This window comes from Ictalurus furcatus, chromosome 7 (assembly GCF_023375685.1).
Source record: "Ictalurus furcatus strain D&B chromosome 7, Billie_1.0, whole genome shotgun sequence".
Taxonomy (NCBI): domain Eukaryota; kingdom Metazoa; phylum Chordata; class Actinopteri; order Siluriformes; family Ictaluridae; genus Ictalurus; species Ictalurus furcatus.
In genome coordinates, this window is record NC_071261.1 from 23,867,620 (window position 1) to 23,890,739 (window position 23,120).

Consider the following 23,120-nt stretch of genomic DNA (forward strand, 5'->3'; position numbering starts at 1 on the left):
CTCAGTGACCAACACAGAAGACAGTTCCCTGGAACGCAATACGATCACTGTATTCAAAGGCCAATGTATTCAAGTAATGTTTGAATGAGTGATGTGTTTCACTGGAAACATATTTTCAACATGATATCAAGTGAATGACAGCCTAAAAAAATATGAATAAAGGTGACTTATATGAAAATGTCTTTTCAAATCATGTGACCTGTTTGACGTTATTGTTGCATGCTTGTTGTTTTGCGTGTACTGTTTTACTACTGCATAAGTTCGGTGATTTTTATTTCTAATGTACACACATTTATCATTTTATGCAAAGCATAGGTTCTTCCTAGGTTCAACTCATGTTGCTACCATATCTATGAGTTGAACCTATGCAGAACCTATGATTTGCGTAAAATTGTACTCAATTAAAAGTGGAAGTGAAGTCAAGGTTATATACTTGAATAAAGGTTAAAAAGTGTCTTACTGAAATGAGAAGAAATAAGTGAAATTAGAAGTTAATCTTCAGTAATCACTTTAACCTGCTCAAGCCTATCCCGGGAACACTGGGCGTGAAGCAGGAATACACCCTGGAGGGGTTGCCAGTCCATTGCAGTACAGGACACTATCCACCCTGTGTATATTCATACATTCATTCTCACATAGGGGCAATTTCAAATAGCCAGTCCACCTACTGGAATGATTTTAGGAGGAAACTGGAGAATCTGGAGGAAACCCATGCAGACACATGGAGAACATATGAAACTCCACACAGGCAGTATCCTGAGATCAGAATTATACTGGGGTCCTTGGAGCTGTCAGGCAACAACTGTACCTGTCTAATTTAAATACAGCTAATAATTAAAGTTTGAATGCACCGAAACATGATTTATTGTATTGTATAGAGAAAAAAAAGCTCTTTGAGATTTGTAAATTGAAAGTTTTCATGGAAATGTAGTTAATTGTCAATTAAACGATAATAACAAACTACAATAATGTAAAATGGTTTTCAGTTCTGAGCGGGTAAACCTATATGATTTCAGCTTGCACCCATGTGCTTAAATGTTAAGCTGCACACAGGCCAACTCATCCCTTATTCTCCTGAAGGATTCCTGCACTACCTGCCCTTTTTCATCCTTCATCCCCTCCCTCCATCCCAGCCATCAAGGCCTGAGCTGGGCCTACAGCTCTACCTGCAGGGCTGCCTGCAACTGAACACTAAGCCTCTGAACAGAGAGAGAAGTCCAATGAGAACAAGAGGCAGACAAATGGCCAGAGGAGCAGATCGAGACTGAAAAGGAGGTGGACCTAAATGATGAATTAGTAGGAAAGATTGAGGGAGACAGAAGGGAGAAAGAAACATAGACGAGGAGAGACAGAGAGATGGAAGAAACACAGAGAGATGGAGTGAGGGGGGGATAGAGAGAGAAGGAAAGAGAACGATGGATGATCAGGGCTGGCAGGGTTGAACGTATTCGGTTTTTGAAGATGAGATCAATCTCAGGCCTTGGCTGCCGTACACTATCCCCAGAGAGCAATTACACAAGCAATTACAGACCATTACGCAAGGTCTCCTCACAGCTCCAAACATACAATGGCAGCTCCCTAACTGCCGCCACCGCCTTCAGTCCATCTTCCACTAGAAGGCAACGGAGAAGCATGCTCGGGACCATGTTACACATAATTAGTGAAGGCAGAGCAAACGGGGTCAGAATTCGCTTGAATATCTTAGAAATATTTGTACAATCAGGGCAAAGTTCACTGCTTCAGAAACCACTCACACTCATTAACTAAACTAAAGTCTGGAACCAGCTGATTAGTCATATTATGTTAAAACAAAAGGCAATTAAATGTGCCATCTGTGATTTTGCTGAAAGTAAGCTGATAGGAGTTGTTTTGAAACTTGAAATTGAAACAAATACACTCTTTTGGTGCTACCTTCAAAACCAAGCCTCCAAAGCATGCTAGGTCAATTCAGTTTGCTTCACTTCGAATCAGTTCAATTCAATTCAATCCTCCGTTGCCTTTTTAGCCTGGTCAGGGTTGCAGTAGATCTGGAACCTGGATCTGGGTGGGAGCCTTGGACACACCCTGAATAGGACACCAGTTAATTGCAGGGCAGCATGTACACAACTACATGCATGCCTTCACCTGGGCAGTGGTGGCTCAGAGGTTAGTTGCTGGACTATTGATTGGAAGGTTGTAAGTTCAAATTGTGGCACCACCAACCATTCCAACCAAGCAGAAGCAACACCCGAGTCTACTGAAAGCCAAGATCAACAGGTGGAATCAGGTGTGGCTCCTGCTTGATTGGGATGAAAACCTGCACCCACACCAGCCCCTTGCAGATAAGACCGGACACCCCTGACCTACTGGTACATTGTCTGGGAGGTAAAAGTAACCCAAGCTAAGGCTTGAACCAGGGACCCTGGAGCTGTGATGTAGCAATGCTAACTGTGCCACCCAATTAGATTTATTTCAATTAAACTTACATAACACTTTTAACAATAGATATTGTCACAATGCAGCTTTATAGAAATCCTCAAGTACATGTAGATCCCTAATAAGCAAACCCCAGTTGACAACAGCGAGTAAAATCTCCCTGAGACGAGCCAAGGAAGAAATCCTGAGAGAAACCAGACTCAAAAGAGTCTTCTTCTGGGTGACACTGGATAGTGAGATTACAAATCATTACAGTGTTCAGGTGTAGAAGAGTCAAGGAAAAAGGTACTAAGTGTGTTGAAAGGATGCTCAGTATAAGAATACTGTGAATAAGTGTTCCGGGATGAGCACAGAAGAGTCTTTATGATTACAGCAGCAGGTATTTGAAGGTAAAAATCCTAAAATGTCTAAATGCTTGTGCAAGGAGAGCTTGAAAAGCACAGAGATTTGTGTGTGTGTGTGTGTGTGTGTGTGTGTGTGTGTGTGTATATATATATATATATATATATATATATATATATATATATATATATATATTAAACCTTGCAGCTGTAGTGTGGCCTTATAAGTTCTTGGAAATGTAAAACTCTCATATAGTTATCTTTAGAAATATTTTGAATTCCATAAACAGCGGTCCTCAAGGTAGCTCAGGTGTTGCTCTTTTGCAGCAGTGATTGATTAAATGCCTCCAGTATATTTAAGACAGGAACAAAAATGTGGAGTGGCTTGTGATCCTTAAGAACTGGAATGGGAACTGCTAAAATATTTTCTAAAATTAGCAGGAATTAAGTTGAATACCTCCTAAAAATTTCAGGGCCTTCAACTTCTACTCTTTCACGGAACACTGGACTGCCTTCATTCAGGAGTAACTGGGCTTCACCATCACCACCAAAGCTAGCAGAATGCTGGGTGAGTCTGGGACTGAATTGTACAGGACCATCAATGATGGTCGTGGAGGTAGTAGACCAGTCTTCTCTCCTACTGCTGAATGAATCAATTTTTTTACCTTTTTACATTACAAGAGCAACAATTATGCCTGGGCTGAAGAAAGGGCAGGTCGAAAAGAGTGGGTGCTTGGAGAAGTCAGCCGAACTCCAGGCCGTCAGAGAGATAAGGGGGCGTATGCAGCACTTGAAAATGCCACAGTCATTTGTCTAGCTTTGGAGAGGGAGCCTAGCAATTAGGGGACTGTCATCGTATGGCTGTGTTCAGGTCGTTACAAGGAAGAGAATGTTCTGCTCTGCCTTCCAGTCGGAAACATGCTATTGTGGAAATGCTGAGACGCAGCAAAAGTTTCTTAAGTGTGTGGGAGAAACAAGAAGTAGGAACAGAAAGAGAGAAAGAAGGAGAAAAACAGGTGACAAGCACAATAATGTGTCGGAGCTCAAAGTGTATAATATGTGATATGTGGGCTCTGTGGTAAAATCGCAAATTGACTCAAAGAGGTAAAATTGGACTTTCAAAAAACTTGAACTTTTATGAGGCACAGTTCAGGCCTAACCATAAACAAACCACATGTCAAAACCTAAAGTGTTGCAAGACAGACTTGCTACTGGGGAGTACAGAGTCTATTAAACCAGAGGTTCTTGAACTTTTTGCAGCCATGGACCCCTTCCAGAGTAAAAGAATTTCCAGTGACCCCCTTGCGATCACATCATGATTAATTAAGAACAGTAGAGCAAATCTGTATCAATATATAAATGTATTAAGCCATTATAGCATTTCATTCCTGAATTTTCCACTCATCCAGATATATATAGATTTGTTTTATATTAACAACTGGTTCTGGCTTTATTAAATGTAGGGTTTCATTTTAAAATGTACAATTTTGAATACTAAAAATACTTGTTTTATAGTTATTGAATTTTAGACAAACACATTTCAGTTCAAGTGGCCAGTTAATTAGGCCTACAACTACAATAACACTTATATTAGTAGTCATCTCCACCACTGCCAAGTGATATAAAAAAAAAACAATACAGTCAGGGAGGCTCCGGATATACTTCACGGACCACTGGGGTTCCCCAGACCCCACTTTGAACACCATAGCATTACACGGTACTAAGAGTGAAGGCAGTCTAAGTGCAGTATAGCTAAAAATAATAATAATTAATTAACAAAGCTGCAATACCCTTATGAGAATACTAGTTTTAAAACATTGATTAAATTAAACTGAACTAATTCCCTTAATAACAAAATCAAAAGTGGAACAAGTTGGTTATGGCTTTGGTTTATTTATGAACTTTTAACATTTCCTTCCACTGTTATTAACAGGTCTCTGTAACTGGTATTGCACCTGATATATTCATCACTTTCCTAAAATGTGTGTTTTCTGCAAGTCCTGGTCCTGCTGAACATCATCTCCTTGGGACTTGTGTTTAAAAGTCTACTCTCCAGTGCCCTTACTCTTCTGGAGCACCAGAATTATACCCTTTAAAACACACTTGACTTTCTACTCACTTCCACTCCCTCTTTCTCAAATTGGTCACTAAGCAACTCAGACAGCACAAGAGAAGCCTGCTGCAGCTTAGCATTGAAGAATAAATGGATCCACTGGATACAAGAGTAGATGCCTTTGTGTTTGTGGTTAGTGAAGCGTGTATGTAAGAAAGCTGCGTGACTTACCTCCCACAGTGCAGGTTATTTAATATGCTTTGCGTCAATGTTTTTAATTATTAGACTTCTATTCTTTATGTATTCACACATTTAAAAAAAAAAAAAAAAAAAGCATAAGCAAGAAAAAAACAAAAAAACAAACTGGCACAGAATGTTTTAAAGTAAACACAATAGACGACCCCATAAATTGTCAAAACACAGCTCTGCAGAGAGAGAGAGAGAGAGAGAGAGAGAGAGAGAGAGAGAACGTGTGAAATTTAGTTGTTTGCCTGAAATTTATTGACGTTTAGGTGTAACCTAAACAGCGCCTCTTGTGGACAGAATCATGAACTGCATTCACACATTCCTGTTAAGAGTGAGTTAAACAGGAGTTATTGACTGTGGCAATGGTTTCCCTACCTAGTGCTATATTTCCACACATACTACATAACTAGATACACAGTCTGTACAGGATTTCACAGTTTTTTTGTGATTGTACCTGTATTTTTGCTGCTAATGTCCTTACAAAAACATACTCTATACTCATCTTTTTGCACTAGCTGTTATATTTTACACTTCCACACTAGAACTGTGTACTGGTCAGCACTACAGTGTCACTTACTGTACCCATTATCCTGTTTTTAGTAGTACTGTCTTGTGGTGTTTGCACACATTTGCACGTGCACTTTATATAGAATGTGTAGGTCTTATTTAGTTCTGTGTCGTCTCATGAGGTTAGTGTGTTGTTTTATGTAGCACCATGGTCCTAGAGGAAGGCTGTTTCATTTCACTGTGTCCTTTACCAACTGTATATGGTTGAAATGACAATAAAAGCCACTTGACTTGTCAAAAATGCTTGATTTTGCTGTGGCATTTTCCAAAATTTATGATTCATTTTGCGGAGATTTTTGTGCTTCTTTTTTATAGCGAAATCCTGAAGGGACTGGCTACAGCACCGATGTGACCACAAATTAGATGTCTCACCCATTTTCACCATGCACTCCTACTAGAACAATATGGAGGGAAATAACCCATGTACAAGTTGCATCCCTACAGTGTAGAGCTGAAAAATGTTCACCAAGGCTACCAACTATTTGCAGTAAAACAAACAAACAAACAAACAAAAAACCCACCAACATTGTTGTACACAGATAACTCAAACCCTTTAACCTCAGAGAAGCAGAGCCAGTATCACCAACATATTCAAGATCTGTGATTAGGAACAAACATTTGGATAAAATAAAACATGGATAATGTTTCAGTGTTGGTTACAAAAAGACTTCCACCATCCCTTACCACCACAAGTAGTCGCCACAGTGGGTCGCATCTCATTTAACTGCTTCTAACGGTTTTTGATTTTGAATTAGAATAAAATATTTAAGACAAATATAAGAATTGGTGTATTTAAAAGGAATCACTTACTCAGACAAGTCAGCTTCTGTATACAGTGGTAATGCACCAATGAATTTTTTTTTTTTTTCCCCCAGACCAAGTACATGTTTTTGGGAGCTCTGAGACAGCCATTTATCCACAAACCTGAACCAAATGTTCACAAAATATACACAAACATCAAACTTGAGAAGATGAATTGCCTGACAACGTTATGCATCAGTTTCTCAAAAGTATCTCTGAAATTACATGATAATTGTGGTCTAGAAACACGTTAAAAAATGTCAACCTGCACCTTTAATGATCAGGCACTACAAGAGACAAAATTTTATAAAGTTAATTACAATCTGCAAATAGCCTCCTTTAAATAGCGTACAGGATGGGATGGTTGATTAGATTCAGATCCACTACTTATTAAAAATATATATATATATATATATACACACACACACACACACAGTACAAATGGCAGCCATACCCTCATTTACAATTGACACCCAAAAACATGTACAAATGGATATCCAGACTCACTGGGGTTGTAGAGCAAAGAAAAATTCTCAAAAGCTGGTTCTTACATACATGTTATTGTTGGCTTAAAAAATGATTCACAGATGTACATGGCAGCACTACACACAGAAGATGTAATAAATGTAGCAGCGTCTCACCGGAGCAGAAGAATTAGATTGGGAGAGCAGTGGAGGAGAAAGTCCACAGAATGCCAAGCAATGATTCAGTGTTTGCTTTCATTCTTATCTCCAACATAACCACTTAAGAAACTTTGTGTTCACGGAAATGTCTTTTTCAAAAGTTGCCATAAACAATCAGCAAATACTGCAAGTTAAAAAAACAAGAAGTAAAACTGCTACTGTAGAGCAATCATTGCAACAAAAGCACTAAACAGAATTAACAAAAAAAAGTCCTTAAATATTCAGTTAAAATAAAGTTAAATTTTAAACTGTAATTACAGTAATTCACTAACAGATTGAAAAAATAAAAAAGTTTACTGCCAGGCATAGACCTTCGCTTTCTTAAAAATTAATTGACCTCTAAATTCCCTTCCTCTGCCATCAAAATTACAAAACACATTACACGCTCCTCTATAATCAATAAAGTCTTTAGCTCGCTGTTGGTAAGATTGTCTCTGAAAGATATTATACACCACATATACATTCCTATCACAGTCATTACTGCAATCAGGCAGTTTGTAAATCTTAGTCCAGTTCACAAAAATTGCAGCAGATACAGATGATAGGTTCTCAAGCGGTGCTCCCTTCTTCCTGCCCCTGTTCACTGGTTGAACCCAGTGGTCCTGCCCACCACAGTGCGAGCCCACTGTCCTCTCTGATGTCGCTGGATGTCATCATCCTGTCTTCCTCCAAGTCTGAATCATCGCTGTCTCCAGGCCACGGGAACTGACGCTGACCGCTGCAGGATGCCACTAACGGCATATAAGGATGAAGACTAGAGGGAAAGATGCAAAAAACAGACACACATTCAAAAGAAGATACAGGTTTCTATCATACCAATGGCATAAACTGAAGGGGAAGCACTATGACGGTTTACTCATATTAAGACTCCCTAAGATTTTCAGTAGTGCATATTTTACATAAAGTTCATGCAAACAATGATTTATAAGTTCTCTGCATATGGTAGATGCATATTAAATATCTAGGAAAAGTGGGGAAAACTCCAGGCTTTGTAGCAACCCAGCCTCTGTAAAGAATAAATAAAAATAACAGTAAATAAAAAAATTAATAACGATGAGCCACTAATATACATCCAATCAGGACAAGGAGCTGTTCCTGCTTGACTGTTGATTAAGAAAGCCCTTGTCCTCGTGCACTTAAATTCACACATTTACCCTAGGCATGTGTTTTGTTTTGGTTTTCTTTCCCTCCGTTTTGAAATTTCATAGTAAACATCACTAAAATCACTACAATATTTCCACAGGCATCCTGAGAAATATATATTTTTTAATCAAAACACACACAAGCAGACTCTTTTCCTGATAAAATAGTCAGACAACACTGACCATCCCTTACATTTATTCCAGTGAAGCTTAATAGACTTCTCATTAATTCTTAAAGAAAACAAGGCCTTAGGTTTACACAGAATTCTTCTACATGATCAAGAAGTACTGTGGGAGAATTGTGACTCTGGTCATACCTGATTCCATTAGTGCAGTCTGAGTGAGCCTGAAACTGAAGCACAGGCCTCTTCATTACCTCTTCATTACCATCAGGAGAGGCTGTGAGTGTGTCCCATACTGACATCACACCCGTGGTGTCACCACTCACAAGATACCGGCCAGACCTGCGCCGAACACAAAACAAACACGCATTTGAGATCCAACATGAGCCAATAGGACATCTGGAGTACACCAATAGATGCTTTCTCATTCTGTGCTGTAACTTACGGATCTAAGTCAAAGTAAATGCGCTGGTTAGTGCTCACATTTCTGGGTAGTGAGAACAGAACCCGACCCGGATCTCTGAGATCCCAACACAGGATCTCGGGATCCTGCAAACACACACGATTCAGTTTCAGGGTTTCATGTAAATACAATCCAAACGTGAACAGAATTCATCCTCACATGAATTACAGTGTACACAGAGATGCCTTTTTATAATATCTCAACATTGAGATATAGTCTAACGTGTCAGTTCAATGGGCACTAAATAGGTGTACTGAATAAACTGCCAAAATAATGCACATCATGATCAGCATTAACTACCAATTTAATGCACTCCTTGTGTGTGGTGTATGCTTGTGTATATCGGTGTGGTGTTATCTCTTCATGCACACGAAGGAGAAACACGACCATCCATCATCAACGTCGTCTAACCAAACTCTCATACCCACCTTGCGGCCGCCTGTGTACAGGTGGTTACCATCCGGTGAGAAGAGCAGGTGTGTGACTCCACCATGATGGCGTTGGGGCAAGAGAGCAAATATTGATCCGTCCTCACATGAGTACAGACCCACCGTGCGTGAATATGAACCGCAAGCATACACTGGCTGAGACGGACTAAATGCCATGCATGAGATTATACCACTCTGGCCCTGTTTCTTAACTGAGAAGGAGAGATGGACAGACAGACACAAAAAGAGGGGGAGGGGGAGAGAGAGAGACAATATGAAAGAAAGCAAAGAATGAGAAAAGTAAAAGATAAAGAAATTTTTTTATTTTTTTTTGAAAAAACACTTTAACACTGCTTTTCATTGAGGAGCATACAAAGCTCCTCAAACCCTGCCTGCTAAATTGTTAGTTTAACTTCTGTAGACTAGAATCCTAATTTGGTTCCAGCATAAATTAATTACAAACAGATAATCATTTCATTCCATCTCCAGCACAGCAGGTCATTCTCATGCACTTTCCACACAGAAGAGAGTGAAGCCTCTCTGAAGAGAAGAGACTCGAGGTGTACTGTGATCTCTCACCGACAGTAGGCCTCTGCTCACAATACCGGCCAGGCCGCTCCGTGTAGAACACCCGGACCGTCTTATCAAATCCGCAGTAGAGCTGCGAGCCATCCGGAGAGAAGCACAACGAATAGGCTGCTGTCAGCTCATCCAGGTGGTTGTAGGGTCGAAAGGTCGCGCGGAGGTTACCATAGAAAGCGTCCCATATGTGGACTGGGTTGTCACGGCTACTGCTAGCAATACTGCAGGTCAGACAGACAGACAGACAGACAGACAGAATGACTCCGAAATCATACGTGGAACAATTAAAGCGAGCTGATATCGTAAGCTTATTCGTTTAAGAAACATTTCACAGCTGCACAGGCAATTAAGTCCATTTTATTCTACTGCACCCCATGTCGTTCCATTTGCTTAAGAAGCAGAGACCTAACTAGTCAGAAACGTGGAAGCTTTAAATACAGCGCGTTTAACCGTAGCATAATTACACAGGCGTCCATGCGAGAAACTGTATTCTCTTCCCTCATCATTCCGTTTGTTCTTGCTTGGGGAAAAAGAAACAATTATGGCAGTGCACTTTCACAGTTTAGGCTGGACCGCTTCCCAGAAAGCAAAACAAAGCAGATCCGCTTGATCGTCTCTAAGGGAGGCTTACATTCTTTGCCTTCTGAATATGAGACGGAGATCGTACTTCAGGAGCGACGATGGAACAAGAAACAAAAAGAAATCTGTGGTGTTTCCCTGCAAGGCGTAGTCATTGGTACAGGCCTGTGTTAATGGCAAATCCCACTTCAGATTACAATTCTCAGAATGTTTCAGCAGTTTCTCCTGCATGTGTGCACGAGAGCAGCACTCACAATCACGGCTAAATGTTTCCATGGTTTTCCTTTCTCTTATTCCCGCTGGCAGCCTGAACAAACTTCAGAAACAGAGCATTGTTCTGAGAGTCTCTCTGCTCAGGTTTGATCTCTACTGGTCTTTTCCTTTGAGTGAGTCTTCCTCTTGCTCTCGTCTTCATCTTCCTTCTGCCTGGGATCTCATCCTTGACCCCATCACCCCTAGTTTTCTGTTGCCACAGGGTGATTATATTCATGCAGTGTGTTTGATGAGACCATTGAGTGAGAGTGTTTGTGTGTGTGTATATGGGGAGGGGGGATGCAGTTAACAAGTCCCCCTTTAGCAGCATTACAGCCAGCGCCTGTGACAACAGGAATCTCCTTGGAGACAGCTGGTCTGCATTGATGTCAGCCAGTCTGCATTCAAAAAATAATAATGAGGCTGTTGGGACACTTATTCGGGCACAATAACGATGCTCAATAAAAAGGGAGATGCTGTATGAGACCAAGGGTGATGGAAATGGCTGAAGAGGGAAGATAAGAGACCACTTAGATTTTTCATAATCACCTCCAGCAGCACTGTGGCCTGCCATACAAGTACAATGATGCAAGCAGAGGTTAGATTACTGATGAAAAGTTTCTACCCCCACCCCCCCTCAATCTCTCTAGTGAGGCGTTGAATTTCAAAGAGCGCCTACAAAAAAAAAAAAAAAAAAAAAAAATCAGGGCAGCCGAGGGACAGATGATTTGGCAGACGGGCAGATAAGAGTCATGAATTCTGGACAAGTAATAAGACATCTGGAATTATATGGTACACCAGGCTGCTTTGTGAATGAAATATGAAACACCATTGTAAGACCTCAGGAGTCCTGCAATGTCAAAATGATGCTCAAATGATGAACAACTACACTCTTTTCACAAAATATACAACCTCAACTATGATGTTGAATCTTGTACATCAGAAACCTGCAGACTTTCTCCTTTGGTCGGAAAAGAATTAAAATGTCCCAGATTTTCAACACCATGCCATAAAACGTAAATGACAAGCTAATTATAGAGAGTGAAATAATGGGAAGTAATTATGCAAAGTTACAGAGGGGTGACATATTAAAGGAAAAGCTGGCATGGTTCTGCTCTGTAGAGGGAAGGGATAATCACTGCAAATCATTCACAGTTCTTCTGATTGATCACCTTTAACTTATAAGGAAACATTAATATGGCAGTGGTTTCATCCAGGATGACACCGACCCCTCCCCCACAGCCAATTCCAGATTGTGTACCTAGATCGTCTTCTTTGGCTTCGGATAAAAGTATGCATACAGTGCCTCAATATTTCTTACAGCAGAGAACGGATGAGAACATTTACTCACAAGCAGGTGTCTGGATCCAAAGAGCTCATCTTTGGAAACCAGCAGTAGTCGTAGATAGTGTCTCCTTCAGTCATTCTCAGCACTGGAGTCTAGATGTAGATAAACAGAGGAAATCAATTATTATGGGTTTTAAGACTTCTAAGACATTATCTGCTCTTCAATCAACCAGTGCTGCAAACTGCTGGCCATGTGCATCAATATACTTTTCCACTGAGATCGTTTCCTTTAACAACCTGAGAGTGCTTGAAAATCAATACCCTCATCGACTGGAGCATGTGCTGGATGAAGGAGAGGATACTGTGACTGCTTAAATAATACTTTTCCAACAGCAAGGGTAGATGGTATAGTATATGTAAGAACACGTAAATGCATGGTGCATTCGTCTCATGAACATGTTCCATGAACATAATGAAAGACTGGTCTGAAAACTCAACAAACCTATGAGATTATTTGGAACCAAGTATTAAGTAATGTGTATTACTTAACATGCGACTTTATCAGGAAAGAAATAAAACCACTTATTCAGAATAACATGGTATAATTCAGTAAATGTGTTTGTTTTTTATTACAATAAAAGTACAGATTATTCTGTTGAATATTACAATTTACAACATAATTCACCAGAAGAGGCTGGGTTTCCTTTTGAGTCTGGTTCCTCTCAAGATTACTTCATGTGGCCTCAGAGTTTTTTTTCTTGCCACTGTAATTCAGGATCCAAATCTACATCTAGATTTCTGTAAAGCTACTTTGTGACACCTGAATTATGAAACATCCAAGCTGACCAAATCACATAAGTGGTTCTTTTTTATATGAATTGGAAAGTATGTATGGGTTCTGCTTTGCAGAGTAAAGCCTTAACTTGTATCTGTGGACGCAGTGGCGAATGGTGTTTACTGAAAGCTTTACCAAAGTATTCCTGAGCTCATGTCAGATATCCATTACAGACTCATGATGGTTTCAAAGACAGTGATATCTGAGGGATCGGAGATCATGCGCATTCAGAAGTGGTTTTCGGCCTTGTCCTTTACGCACCGAGATTTGACTGGATTCCTTTAATCTTTTAATTATATTGTGCACTGTATAAGGTGAAATGCCCAAAATCCTACCGATTTGTCTTTGGGGAATGTTGTTCTCAAAGTGTTGGATTATTCTCTGATGCATCTGTTGGCAGATTGGCGAGCCTCGACCCATCCTTGCTCTTGAAGGACTAGGCCTTTTTTGGAGCCTTATATATACAGTGAGGGAAAAAAGTATTTGATCCCCTGCTGATTTTGTACGTTTGCCCACTGACAAAGAAATGATCAGTCTATAATTTTAATGGTAGATTTATTTGAACAGTGAGAGACAGAATAACAACAAGAAAATCCAGAAAAATGCATGTCAAAAATGTTATAAATTGATTTGCATTTTAATGAGGGAAATATGTATTTGACCCCTCTGCAAAACATGACTTAGTACTTGGTGGCAAAACACTTGTTGGCAATCACAGAGGTCAGACGTTTCTTGTAGTTGGCCACCAGGTTTGCACACATCTCAGGAGGGATTTTGTCCCACTCCTCTTTGCAGATCTTCTCCAAGACATTAAGGTTTCGAGGCTGACGTTTGGCAACTCGAACCTTCAGCTCCCTCCACAGATTTTCTATAGAAATCTAGAGATTGGCTAGGCCACTCCAGGACCTTAATGTGCTTCTTCCTGAGCCACTCCTTTGTCGCCTTGGCCGTGTGTTTTGGGTCACTGTCATGCTGGAATACCCATCCACGACCCATTTTCAATGCCCTGGCTGAGGGAAGGAGGTTCTCACCCAAGATTTGACGGTACATGGCCCCGTCCATCGTCCCTTTGATGCGGTGAAGTTGTCCTGTCCCCTTAGCAGAAAAACACCCCCAAAGCATAATGTTTCCACCTCCATGTTTGACGGTGGGGATGGTGTTCTTGGGGTCATAGGCAGCATTCCTCCTCCTCCAAACACGGCGAGTTGAGTTGATGCCAAAGAGCTCCATTTTGGTCTCATCTGACCACAACACTTTCACCCAGTTGTCCTCTGAATCATTCAGATGTTCATTGGCAAACTTCACACGGGCATGTATATGTGCTTTCTTGAGCAGGGGGACCTTGCGGGCGCTGCAGGATTTCAGTCCTTCACGGCGTAGTGTGTTACCAATTGTTTTCTTGGTGACTATGGTCCCAGCTGCCTTGAGATCATTGACAAGATCCTCCCGTGTAGTTCTGGGCTGATTCCTCACTGTTCTCATGATCATTGCAACTCCACGAGGTGAGATCTTGCATGGAGCCCCAGGCCAAGGGAGATTGACAGTTCTTTTGTGTTTCTTCCATTTGCGAATAATCGCACCAACTGTTGTCACCTTCTCACCAAGCTGCTTGGCAATGGTCTTGTAGCCCATTCCAGACTTGTGTAGGTCTACAATCTTGTCACTGACATCCTTGGAGAGCTCTTTGGTCTTGGCCATGGTGGAGAGTTTGGAATCTGATTGATTGATTGCTTCTGTGGACAGGTGTCTTTTATACAGGTAACAAGCTGAGATTAGGAGCACTCCCTTTAAGAGTGTGCTCCTAATCTCAGCTCGTTACCTGTATAAAAGACACCTGGGAGCCAGAAATCTTTCTGATTGAGAGGGGGTCAAATACTTATTTCCCTCATTAAAATGCAAATCAATTTATAACATTTTTTACATGCGTTTTTCTGGATTTTCTTGTTGTTATTCTGTCTCTCACTGTTCAAATAAATCTACCATTAAAATTAGAGACTGATCATTTCTTTGTCAGTGGGCAAATGTACAAAATCAGCAAGGGATCAAATACTTTTTTCCCCTCACTGTACTATGATTAGACGATTGTCTCACCTGTTTCACATCACCTTCTTATTTCAACTTGTCACATCTAAATTGCCCCTGTCCCAACTTTTTTGGAATGTGTTGCATGCATCAAATTCAAAACTTCCAAAAACTATGCAGTTGATTAGGTAAAACATCAATTACCTTGTCTTTATACGTTTTTTGTTTAAATACAAGTCAAAGTACATTTACAAATCACTCCTATGTTTTTATTAGCATTTTCCATACTGTCCCAACTTTTTCGGAATTTGGGTTGTAGGATGCCACAGACTTTGAAGACTAAACCCAAACAAAGAACAACTTCTTCAATTTCAGTTAGTAAGTATCTAAGCTCCTCATGCACATGTGCACTGCTTTGCATCTTTCAACCCTGCAATGTTAACATACTGATAAAATAAAGTTCCAAACTGATATGACAGTAGGCATTGACTTCCATAACATCAATGCTGATGGGTTTATTAGGCTCCAGTTCTAAATAAAACAGTGCCAAATGTATAAATAATGATGCTGCTATGGTTGAGAGGCTGACCATCTCTGAGAGCTGATCCCAGCTGCTGCTGTAGAGCTCGGACGGGAGATTATACACACGCAGCACATTATCTGCACTGTTCGAGAGGATACAGGAACCATCTGGAGCCCTGAGAAACACAGAGGGTGGAAGGAAAAAAAAAAGCCAGAATAGGTGTGTGTGTGATCTGTGCTGTTCATATGTACCAGTTTGAATACATTTTTGAATCAGGTGAAGCTGATTAACCTACAATTGCAATCACAATTATTCCACCCCCAGTGCAAATCAGGTTTGTCAACATTTACAGACTTTGAGCTGTTTGCAATGAACAAATCAAACAAAAGCAATTGAAATAGTTCAACACAATGAATGCTTCAAGTGGTTTCCCCAAATTCAACTGAAAATGCAAATTATAACGACTTCTCCAGTTTGAAAATTATTCAACCCCTTCATGGAAAGCATCTTTAGTACTTAGTAGAGTCAACCTTTTACTGTCATGACCTGCAAACGAGATGCATAGCCAGACACCAGCTTCTCATTGCTTCCTCGTGAGCAATGGCCTCCAGTTCAGTAATATTCTTGAGTTTGCATGCTGCAAAAGCCTTCTTCAAATCCCACCAGAGATTTTCTATGGGGTTCAAGTCAGGTGACTGTGATGGCCCTGTAGAATCTTCCAGGACTTCTTCTGCAATCAAGCCTTGGTGGAATTTGAGGTATGCTTGGGATCATTGTCTTGTTGGAAGGTCCAATGACACCCAAGCTTCAGCTTCCTCACAGACAGCATGATGTTTTCTCCTAGGATTTCCTGATACTTCAATGAATCCATCTTGCCTTCCACACACTGCAGGTTTCCAGTGCCAGTGGATGCAAAGCAGTCCCAGAGCATCACCGAACCACCACCATGCTTAACTGTGGACAGAGTGTTCTTTCTTCATTCTTCTTCCTCCAGAGAGGCATCGCTTTCATCGCTCCAGAGAACAGAATCCCAAAACTTCTGTGTCTTATTTATATGATTTTGAGCCAAATTTTCTTGTGCTTTTGGGTCAGTAGTGGTGTACGTCTTGGAGTTCTGGCATGGAAACCTTCTGCATTTAGTACGCGTCATACTGTGAACTCACTGAAACCTCAGTGTCGGTTACCACCAAGTGTTGCTGCAGGTCTTTTGCAGTCACTCGAGGGCTTTTTACCACTTGCCTTCTCAGAAACCTGGATGCAGCCGTTGATAGCTTCCTTTTTCTGCCCCGTTCAGGTATTTCATACATTTTTGCCCCTAGCCAGTTCAGGTATTTCATGTGTTTCAGCTCAAGCACACCTGGTGCAACTAATGAAGCCCTCGATTAGTTGCATCAGGTGTGCTTGAGACAACACCTGTTTTGCATATCTGTGCTGTTGTGAGGGATTCTATTCAGGGGGTTGAATAATTTTGAGAGAAATAAGTTGCATTTTCAGTTGGATTTGGGAAACCACTTGAAGTATTCGTTGTGTTTAACTATTTCAATTGCTTTTGTTTGATTTGTTCACTGCAAACAGCTGAAAGTCTGTAAATGTTGACAATAAAGCTGATTTGCAATAGGGGGTGAATAATTTTGATTGCAGCTGTATATAACATCCTGTCACCATCTGACCTTTATCACCTTTATTCTTTCAAGTTCAAATTAAGTCTATGTTGCACAAAACACAATAGCCCCTTAATAATGATATTACAGTTGAATTGGAATGAAAATGTTTCATTCAAACACCTAAATGGGAGTCGAACAAAACATTTATGGCTAATCTAAAAAAACAAACTGTCGCCTGATAGAAAGAGGGAATCACCAGATAAACTCTATACTTTCGCAATTACAAGCAGCATCGCTATTCATGTAGGAAAAAAACTATTTCTTTTTTAACACAAAACCAATGTTACAGATAGTAACAGATTTAAAGAGGCCGAATGGGGATCAAACTACTACTTTGAAACAGAATGATGTGGGACATGAAATTTATCTTCTCGACTTCTGTTCTAGAGAATGTTTTTGCTAGAGATTAACATTAAACGTTAAAGTAACGTTGGCTACTTGTTACACTGACAGGACTCACACACGTCTCGTTATGAAATTCAGCTATACGCATGTGCATAAATTTGATTCCACATAACGCACTAAAGTAATATTTTCTGACAGGATGCCGAGTTTAGGGCGCATATAAACAGTGCATTCGGAATTTGTAACCAGAGTGAATTTATCTGGACTGATGAAAAGCTATGCATGTAAATGTAGCCACCAATTCTCCAAGCTATACTGGCTACGATGAAATTGAATACACCACGGTGTCATTTAGTCAGCTAATGGAACATACATTCAGAAACTGAACTAATAGAGAAACATTTGCTACAAACATTTGGATGCGGTTTTGCGTGTAATAAAATAAAACTCATCTGGGCCGAGTTTCCCCAAAAGCATCACAGCACATTGATCATCGCTAACTGGTACAGCGAGCATCACATTAAATACTCTCTCTACCAGCTAAGCTGATCTAAAAGTGGTTTTGTAGTATGATTATTATGATCTAGTGCCACATTGGGTGCGATGCTGGTATTGCAGTCACATTACAGAATTTCAGTGAACGGCAATATTTAAGTATCTTTGTGCCATGAGGGTATAAAAGCTTTGCAATATGAGAAACAGTAAAATGTTAAGCTTGTTGTGACTGTCTACATCTTACCACTTTACTCACCATTTACAGCCTTTGAGGTAGTTCTCTGGAGTCTGTGAATATTCTGCCCAGGACCCTGTGAGCATCTGGAGGTTCTGACTGAAATCCAGGCCCAAGCTGAATTCATATGAAAACATTAGGTCATTATGTGTATATATATATATATATATTTATTTAATTTTTTTTTTACACAAACCATCCTTCACCGGTTTAAAAACAAACAAACAAAAAAGAGCCAAATAAGGGACAAAATGTACTTACTACTGATGCTGATACACTGTGGGCTCTGTGTCAGTGTTTTCCTGCTCATCTCCTCCTTCATCTTCTTTTCTCTCCATCGCTGTGGTTGTCTCATCATTTTCATGCCACTCTTCATCTCTTTGTGTCAATTCTCCAGGTCTCTCTCCAGCTTCCTCTAACTGACTGAACACTGTAGGACAAATACAAGGCATTACAGCACAAAGCAAGGGATTTTTTTAAGATAAAAAAAAAAGCTCACACATGAAATCCCTGATGAAAATGTGTCAATCATGCATTTTTATTTTTTTGCAATAAAGCAAAACTTACGCAACAGTATTTTTTTTTGCGCACTGTGGTGTCATTACATAATGCAAAAAGTCAGTTTGATGTAAAAGTGCTGCAATTCCAAAATAATTTGTTGAATGCACACAATTGCATGTATTATGCATATAAAGTGAAGTGAATAAAAATATATTTGTAGTGATATGCCTATTTCGCTACATGTTTTTTATGCCACTGAGATGAAGTGACAAATCAAATTGTAACAAATTGTGAAAGCCAGGATTACAAACTTAACACTTTAATATGAATCACATCAAACTAACTAATATGACAGAACTGTAGAGAAAGATACCGAGACACAATAATGTCACCTTTGTCTGGGATTTCACCAGCGTCCTGGTGCTCACTAACTGCTGTTAGTGTCTCAGTGCATGTAGCAGGCTGATTAAAGTCTTCCATCTCCATTCCTTCACTAAGAGCTGGCTGTTTGGCAGCAGATTGAGCCTCCTGTTCAGTGCAGGGTGGACGAGGCTCAGCATTAGGTGGATCTCCATCAGCTTCTGCCTCCTGTCCTTTTCCTCCTAAAATAACTGTGTCACTGCAGGTTCCAGGATTGGACATACTCACACCTCTGTCAGTCGTGAAGTGTGTGTGGGAAAGACCTTCAGAAGGTGTTTAGTTTGTGTGTCACTATCGCCCTCAGGCAGAAGCTTGGGCCATTAAGGTAATGTTTCTGGGAAGGTGCAAAACTGAATCCTGAAGACAGATGAAGGATGTAATCAGAGAACATTACACACACGGACTTAGAATATTTCAAGCAGAAATTGACCAGTTGCAAGGACAATTTCCAAAGTAAAAGATACTGATATGAAAACCACTGGAAACTCTAAATGACTAAAACCAAAATTTTCACATCCCGGCTTTAGCATAAAGGCACACGAACACCGTAGCAGTGATATGCACAATGTGTGAAAAATATCTAACGTTACTCTAAAATACTGTTAATGTAAGTTAGACTCTGAACCGCCCCTGACTACTATAAAATTGCCTACCAGCAATCAGGACATGAAAATTACAAGAAATGAAAGCATTTCCAGTTAAAAGCAAAAGTTTGAGTCCCCCATAAATCCAAAAACAAATCAGTACTTCTGTCTTACAATTCATCTACAAAAAAAATTAAAATAAAATAAAATTCCAAGATCTTCAAAATAAAACTGTATATCCTGGAACACGACCCAACACATCAGCAGAAAAATAACGAAGAAGTTTGACCCTCTCAGTCTCCAGGTCTGAACTGAAGCAGGCAGTGTTTGACATCTGGCAGAGTGGATTCACAGAGATGTCAGGAAGAATAACGTGGTGAATATTAATTACATCTAAGAGGATCCAAGGAGATTGAAGACAGCTATAAGGCCAAAGGGAGAGCGCGTCGAATTTTAAAGAACATCACAATCAGAGAGAAATGGAGATGTCCAACTCATAGTTTTAATCAATTAAAATGATTTGAATTGTTCATTTGTTCTATAGGTATGCACTTTTGCAATCAGCTGAATATTATAATCCCTCAGAAGCCCTGCTGGAAACAAACATGAACTCCATACACAGAAAGCTGATGTATACTAACGTGCACAACTGGAATAATGTTGGTGTGACTCTGGACGGTAGATATTCGCAGATCTGTGGAAATTAAGGGACCGTCTCTAAAGTTACATACGACATTGATATACAGGTTTCTAACTTCAGTAGCATTTAAAGGGAATGAATTACAGTCATAAAACCAACTGTATAGTATTCATGAAGGTGTCAGCTATGATGCACACCTTTTAGATTTTTGATATTTAATCAAATAAACTATTAAATCATATGTAAATTTGACATGAATTTCACTACCAGATGGGCTCATACACAACATATACCATAATTTAAAGCTTAGATAAAGAAACAAAAAATTTGCGTCACCTGTTAGAAAATTGCTCGCGTCTTGATTTCCTCCTACCAGTCATTTAAATACATAAACTCAGCGCTTCCCTCAATAAAACTTCAACTGAAGTCAGTAATAATCAAAACTCATGCTGTGTGTGTAGACACACAGGACGCCGCCATTATCAGAAATAAAAGCGTTGTTCAGATCTCGCGAGATTTCCGTTATTTGAAACAACTGCAGTACTCGGCTCGTCCACAAGAGGGCCACAAATAGAGAATAAACCGGAAACAACCGTTTAAGTGTGCTGAACGGTTCATCAAATCAAAACGAACAACGAAAAAAGTGCACTCGTTTTTCTAAGGTAACACTCACATATATTTGCAATGAAAGTGTAGAAAATGAAATCCCATTACATGTAGCTGACTGAATGAATCAACTTATAAGGCTAGTATTTCAGTCTACACATTTGGGGTACTTGAGTTGAATAACCCTTAATACTTAAATACTTGTTTACTTTTTTTTTTTTGTCCTTTTTTCCTGCAAAAAGGACATTCCATCTCAAGTGGTCCAATAATTGCAAAGTTGGTTGCGCAACCATTTTTTATTTTTCTAATTAGTTTTGAGTGATTACCTCTATGCCATTGCAAAACCAACATGTTATTATTTAATTTATTTCATTTTATTTTATTTACTTGGTTTATCTACAACGGCCATCTTTGTGTCATGCCACACAACAAAGCTGTGATGTTTCTCCTGTGATCAAAGCACTAAATGACTTCTGAGCTGTAGTCGCTTACTGCTTTTATCACAGGAGAAACAACACCACAGCTCTGTTTATGACACTGTTCATTACTGAACACTGTACTTCCATATGTGAATAAAATCTATTCACGCATACCAACATGATGGATCAGGCGCGTTCTTCAAATCTGACTCTTGAGGTCCACTGTCCTGCAGAGTTTACATCCAATCTCAAACTCAATTTTATTTATTTATTTTTTTTGCAGCAGCAGAATGCTACTATAGATGACATATTTCTGTGAATTTTAGTTTCGTATCTGGGCCCCCACCAGAGAACCTGAAAATGAGGGGAATTTTTTAAATTGCATTTTCTCACCCCATGAAAAAAAAAATAAGAGAAGACTCAAACCTGAAATGTTCGGCCTGCACATTATACTTACCTAGGTACCCCCCTAAAAAATTAAGGGGTTAATTGAACAATTTATAGCTCTGAATGTCTTCACTTGGTTTGAGCCCTGTGATTCACATGTGAAGATTGCATTTGTTGTTAAAAAAGGATAAACCAACATGAAGACCAGAGCTGTCTATGGGAGAAAAGCAAGCCATTCTGAAGCTGGGGAAAAAAGACAAAATTGATCAGAGCATAGTCAATATAACAGTTTGTCCTGAAAAAGAAAGAAACCACTGGTGTACTAACAACCAGACATCGAACAGTTTGGCCAAGGAAACCAACAGCAGTTGATGACAGAAACTTTGTGAGAGCTGTGATGAAAAACCCCAAAACAATGACATCACCAACAACCTCCTCAAGGCAGGTGTGAAGGTATTACAATCCACCATTGGAAGAAGACACTGAGAGCAGAAATATAGAGGCCATACCACAAGATGCAAAGCACTCACCAGCAGTAAGAATCGGAAGGCTAGATTGGAAATCGCAAAAGAAAAAAAAGATGAGTCATCTGTTAAGAATGGTGGTGGTAGTGGCATGACTTGGCTTGCATGGCTGCTTGTGGAACACGCTCACTAATCTTTATTGATGATGTAAATGATGTAATTCATGATGGTAGCAGCAGAATGAATTCAGAATGCTACAGAAATTCACCTGTAGTTGCAGTTATTGCAAGCAAGGGATGTACAACCAGGTAACCCCTTATGGTGGCTTAGTGGTTAGCTTTTTTGCCTCACACCTATGGGGTTGGGGGTCTGAATTTCACCACTGCCCTGTTTGTGCAGAGCTTTTCCAGTCTTCAAATGTCCAGTTTCGGTCATCAGTTTCTGAAATACTCAAACCAGCCCATCTGGAACCAATATACATGCCACTTTTTCTTCATTCTGATGTATGAGGTGAACATTAACTGAAGCTCTTGACCTGTATCTGCATGATTGTCAGATAAAACTTTATCATTCCAAGGACTCAAAGTGTCGAAAGCTTCTAGACCTCTCTGGAGTCCTGGTTCATTCCACATGAATCTTCTAGATAACAGATTATCTGGCTTTTGTGTTGGAATTTTCTGTGAATCATATGGTACGTTTTCAGTGGTGAGTCACTCAAGGACATAGTAGGTCCCTTTTACTATTTGACTTCATTGTATGTTTGGAATCATTGTTCTGCTGATAAGTTTAGTGCTCAGTGAATTCCAGCTTATATATTCAGGACATCACATTCTTCTCCAAAACAGCTTAGCATATTCAACAAATATTTTAATCAAATTTTCATGTGTTTCTTTTTGTCAGGCCATTGTGAGGCTTTGCTTGTTTAATGGATCAGTATGTCTGTAAGCATTGTCTCGGTTTTCAGCAGTGTTTCTATTAACATCCAGTTCCTGGATATTTCTTGCACATTCAGGCGGGTT

The 23,120-nt window shown here is 39.8% G+C and overlaps 1 protein-coding gene across 2 annotated transcripts; it reads right to left on the bottom strand.

Moving 5' to 3' along the window:
* Positions 1–5,934: 5,934 nt before the first annotated feature.
* wrap53 (WD repeat containing, antisense to TP53) lies at positions 5,935–20,828 on the bottom strand. 2 transcript variants are annotated; one of them, XM_053629356.1, is made up of 12 exons: positions 20,562–20,828; positions 20,227–20,279; positions 18,974–19,358; positions 18,342–18,510; positions 18,102–18,197; positions 15,408–15,516; positions 12,026–12,114; positions 9,841–10,064; positions 9,262–9,473; positions 8,816–8,919; positions 8,566–8,712; positions 5,935–7,860 (listed from the first exon to the last, which is right to left on the bottom strand). In XM_053629356.1, the coding sequence occupies exons 3-12, from the start codon at positions 19,221–19,223 to the stop codon at positions 7,656–7,658; spliced, it is 1,605 nt and encodes a 534-aa protein (XP_053485331.1). In that variant the 5' UTR covers positions 19,224–19,358; positions 20,227–20,279; positions 20,562–20,828; the 3' UTR covers positions 5,935–7,655. The 2 variants fall into 2 exon arrangements, with proteins under 2 accessions (XP_053485331.1, XP_053485330.1); XM_053629355.1 differs by lacking the exon at positions 20,227–20,279.
* Between the last annotated feature and the right edge of the window lie 2,292 nt (positions 20,829–23,120).